The sequence below is a fragment of the Sarcophilus harrisii genome, chromosome 3, assembly GCF_902635505.1.
Source record: "Sarcophilus harrisii chromosome 3, mSarHar1.11, whole genome shotgun sequence".
Taxonomy (NCBI): Eukaryota; Metazoa; Chordata; class Mammalia; order Dasyuromorphia; family Dasyuridae; genus Sarcophilus; species Sarcophilus harrisii.
The window spans coordinates 533,076,648-533,080,875 of record NC_045428.1 but is presented as its reverse complement, the minus strand read 5'-3'; the positions used below and the strand labels follow the sequence as shown (position 1 = coordinate 533,080,875).

General features: G+C 32.8%; 1 protein-coding gene across 1 annotated transcript; it reads right to left on the bottom strand.

Annotated features, from left to right (window-relative positions):
* Positions 1–983: 983 nt before the first annotated feature.
* Positions 984–1,928, bottom strand: LOC100923595 (olfactory receptor 51F1-like). The gene has a single exon (XM_003764758.2). The coding sequence runs from the start codon at positions 1,911–1,913 to the stop codon at positions 984–986; it is 930 nt and encodes a 309-aa protein (XP_003764806.1). The 5' UTR covers positions 1,914–1,928.
* Positions 1,929–4,228: the final 2,300 nt, after the last annotated feature.

Below are 4,228 nucleotides of genomic sequence, written 5' to 3'. Positions count from 1 at the left end.
TTTAAAAACTTGATTTTAGAGCTGTGTATTAGTTCTATAGTTTTTTCACTTTTGAATTATCTGTACTCATTCCCTGTTTTTCAATATTTATGAGAAATATTTTAAAATTTCCTGAAATATGATTTTTTTTCTTGTTGAGAGTCTTCAGGAACTCAAATGATTCTTGAGTTTCTCTTCTTAAACTATTTTTTGCATTGATAATTTTTATTTAAAAAGATTTAATTTTTATTATTATCTAATTTGTGGGGAAATAAATCCTGAAGTCTTTTGAAATAAATTTTCCTTGGATACTATTTTTCATATTTTCTTTAGTCATTGCTAACTGTTTAAGTTCATAACTATTTATCTTCAGATTTCTTAGATTTAATCTTTTATTTTTCTGATACTTTTACTACTATAATTTCTTCCTTTAGTTTATCATTTTATTTATTTTATCATTTATATCTTCAGAAAATGTTAGTTTTGCTTCTAGTGTTTATTTGATCCCGATTGAGATTAATTTTCTATGGGTGTGCTTTTGTCACTGATTCTTTTAGTTACCTTTTTTTTATTTGTAGTCTTTATTTTTATTGAGAAAATATTTTCACAGATTTTCAATTACTTTTCTTTTGGAGGGACTCTATATGTATGTTTAAAGGTGCTGAAAGATCAAGATTAAATGCAAGAATGAATGGATTAAACTAAAATAATTTCTTACATCCTTGCCATGATTCAGTTATCTATTTCTGGAATTATCTAGAAATTGTGTTTTGTTTTGTTTGCTATGTATTGACTAGATTGCTTTTCCTTATTTCCTATAATTTTCTACCACAAACTAATAAGGTGAGGTTGAAGATAAAACTTGGAATTGAGGTAGAATAAAAGAACAAATGAAAGGATTTATTCACTTTAAAGAACAGAAGGTATATTAATAGAATTATATCATTTTTCCTAAGCTATGAGTTCACTTATAAATTAACTGAATTTGATCTGATTTCCATTCTTCAGAAAATGTTGAGGATGACTTTGCGGATCTCCTTGGTTTTAATGCTATAAATAATTGGGTTCAGTACAGGGGGCAGAAGAAGAAATGCAGTGGACATGATGGTATGAACATATGGAGGTGCTTTGTGACCCCACCTATGGACACTGGACAAAATGATAAGAGGTATATAGAAGATGGAAATGGCACCAATGTGAGAAACACAAGTGCTGAAGGCTTTGTGTCGTTCCTTAGGGGATGCAATGGTGAGCAAAGAATGAATGATTAGAACATAGGAAAGGACAATCAAAGGAACATCCAAGCCAAATGTTAAAAATATTGCAATTAATCCATATATGCTATTGGCCTTGATATTTGAACAAGAATGTTTTATCACATCAGGATGGTAACAGTAAGAGTGAGAAAGGATACTATTATTGCAGAATGACAAGCGTTTAAGAAGCAGGAGCACTGGAGTCATCACAAGAACACCTCTAAGTACCATCATCAATCCAAATTTTATAATTCTGGCTGGAGTTAGGATTGTGACATATCTGAGAGGGTCACAAATAGCAATAAAACGATCAAAGGACATGGCCAACAAAACTGAAGACTCCATAACAGTCAGGAAATGAATGAAAAATAATTGACCAATGCAAGAATCTAAAGTAATCTCTCGAGCATTAAACCAGAAGACACCTAAAGTTGTTGGCAGTGTGGATAGGGATAAGCATGCATCAGTGGCTGACAACATGAAGAGAAAATAATACATGGGCTCATGCAGGCTCTGTTTAGTAATAATGACAAACAGAATCATGCTGTTTCCTGAGAGAGCAATGGCATAAAGACAACAAAAAGGAATAGAGACCCAGATATGATTATCTTCCAGTCCTGGAATTCCCGTTAAAAAGAAGGTCAGAGATATGGCTGTGTTGTTTGGCAAAGCCAACATGGTGAATTAAGAAGGTATTATTCAAATGGAAAAATCCCAAGTCTGCAAAATGAAAAAAAAAAAAGAAAAGCAATTATGGATATTTATAGCAGAACCTTGATATAATATACCTTTTCCTTATTGTTCAATTGATATATACAACACGGTCACTTTATTGTCCCCATCTCATTTTTCACATTATAACCCGAATATATATCAGAATATATATCAAAGAATATTATCTTCCCATGTACAGATCTTGTGATAATTTAAAGCATATTAGAAGGTTCCTTTAAGTTAAATAATTAATTAGTGTGACTGTAGAATTAAGAAAAAAATATGGGAATGACAATGGCAGGAGGTGGAAGCAGCAGTGGTGGTTCTGGAGGGAGTTATGTTTATTTCTAAATTCCGTGGTTAAAGAATGATAACAATATATTATGGAGCATTTAGAAAATTATTAGATTTAATAAGAATACCAGAAACATAAGGGCTTTCAAATCTGCTATTTGAAAAATGAATAATGAAACTAGGGCTTTTAGTATGGAAAAGTTTAGATTTACAGAGGAACATGAAAATTATCTTTAAAAAAAATAATTATTTGCCCATTGAACATGTTGTAGGGGTACGATAATGACAGTATAGAGGAATGTCATTATGATGCATAACAGAGTTTATATTCCTTGGTGCTGTTTTAATAAGTGTGAAAACATAACAGAAACACTCAGTGAATACATTTCAGGGCTTTTTTTTATCCTACTACAGTATCTCACTTGGTGATTCCATTATTTCTCATAGATTGAGTTATCTATCATCTTTATGTAAATAATAACCAGATCTATAAATTTTATTGGGCAGCTAGGTGGCACAATGGATTGAGTGCTCAGTTTGTTGTTGGGATGATTCAACTTCCTAAGTTCAAACGTGGCCTCATACACTTACTAGCTATGTGACTCTAGTCAAATCACTTAACTCTGCCTTAGTTACCAAATGAGCTGGAGAAGGAAATGGCAAGCCACTCTCATATCTTTGCCAAGAAAATTCCAAATGGAGTCATGAAGAGTTGGACATGACTAAATAATAATAAAAATAGGCCTGGATCTCTATCATGAGCACTAATTTTTCATTAACAACTCTAATTTGTATATAATAAATTGGATGGTCCATAAGCTTCTCTAACTCAATGTATAAAAATTAGAACTCATCTTTTTACAGAAAAACTTCCCACTTCAAAACTTCTGTATTACTGAGTGCTTATTTATCCTCCAAATGACTGCACTACAATGTCAGCATCATTCTTGATTCCTGTCTTGTACCTATTGCTTATTTGTAATCTATTACCAAGTCTTGTGATCCTTACCTTCACATCATCTCTCATATGTGATTTCTCTTCTGTATTCACATATACAATACACTTGTATTCTCATCACTTCATGTCTGGATTATTGCAATAAATTTCTAATTCATCTCTTTGATTGAGATCTCTGCCCATTCTAATCCATCATCTATTCAGTTTCCAAAGTGATTTGGAAGTTTCACCATGTCATTCCCCTAAATCTATAAATGTCAATGATTCCCCACTATCTCCAAGATCAAACAGAAAATACTTTGTTATGTAGAGTGTTTTTATAACCTGGCCTATTTTTACTTTTTTATTTTTCTTATCCTTTACTCTCATCCCTAAACTCTTTGATTCAATTTCTCTGGACTTTGTACATGCTTCTAACAGACTCTAAAATCTGTGAATTTGTGCTGACTTACCCTCATTTAGAGAATGTTTTCCTTCCTCACCACTGCCTCCTGGCTTCCTTTAAGATTCAGTTCAGAGGTGATAGAACTAAAATGGCAGGGAAAAGGGAAAGATTTGCCTAAGCTTTCCAAAATTCTCCTCCATACAATTTCAAATAAAGCCTCAAAATGAATTCTGGAACAAAAGAAACACAAAAGTACAAAGCAAAATAATTTTCTACCCCAAGACAACTTAGAAGTTCAATAGGTAGAATCTATCGCACCTGGGTAAAAATGGAGTGCAGTCTAGGAAATGTTCTAGCCAGACAGCACAAAATTATCCTTGAGCATTGGCTTCAGAAGTTTTCATTTCACAGATGATAAAGAAGTTGGACTACTAGTTAGAAAATTCCTACAATGGCCTTTGGTACAAAAGCATTACCCATTATGTGGATCTAGGTCGCAGTCCTAGGTCATAGTTCTAGGTTGCAGTCCCAGGAAGAGGAGACACCCAAAACACCAGAGTTTGGAACTACATGGGGAGCAGAATTCTAGTCACAATTTCATAGTGGAAAAGAATGCTTGTTATTGCTCACACACCAGAATAT

Excerpts from the sequence above, each read along its gene's own strand:
- LOC100923595 (XM_003764758.2), bottom strand. The coding sequence starts at position 1,913 with ATGTTGGCTTTGCCAAACAACACAGCCATATCTCTGACCTTCTTTTTA.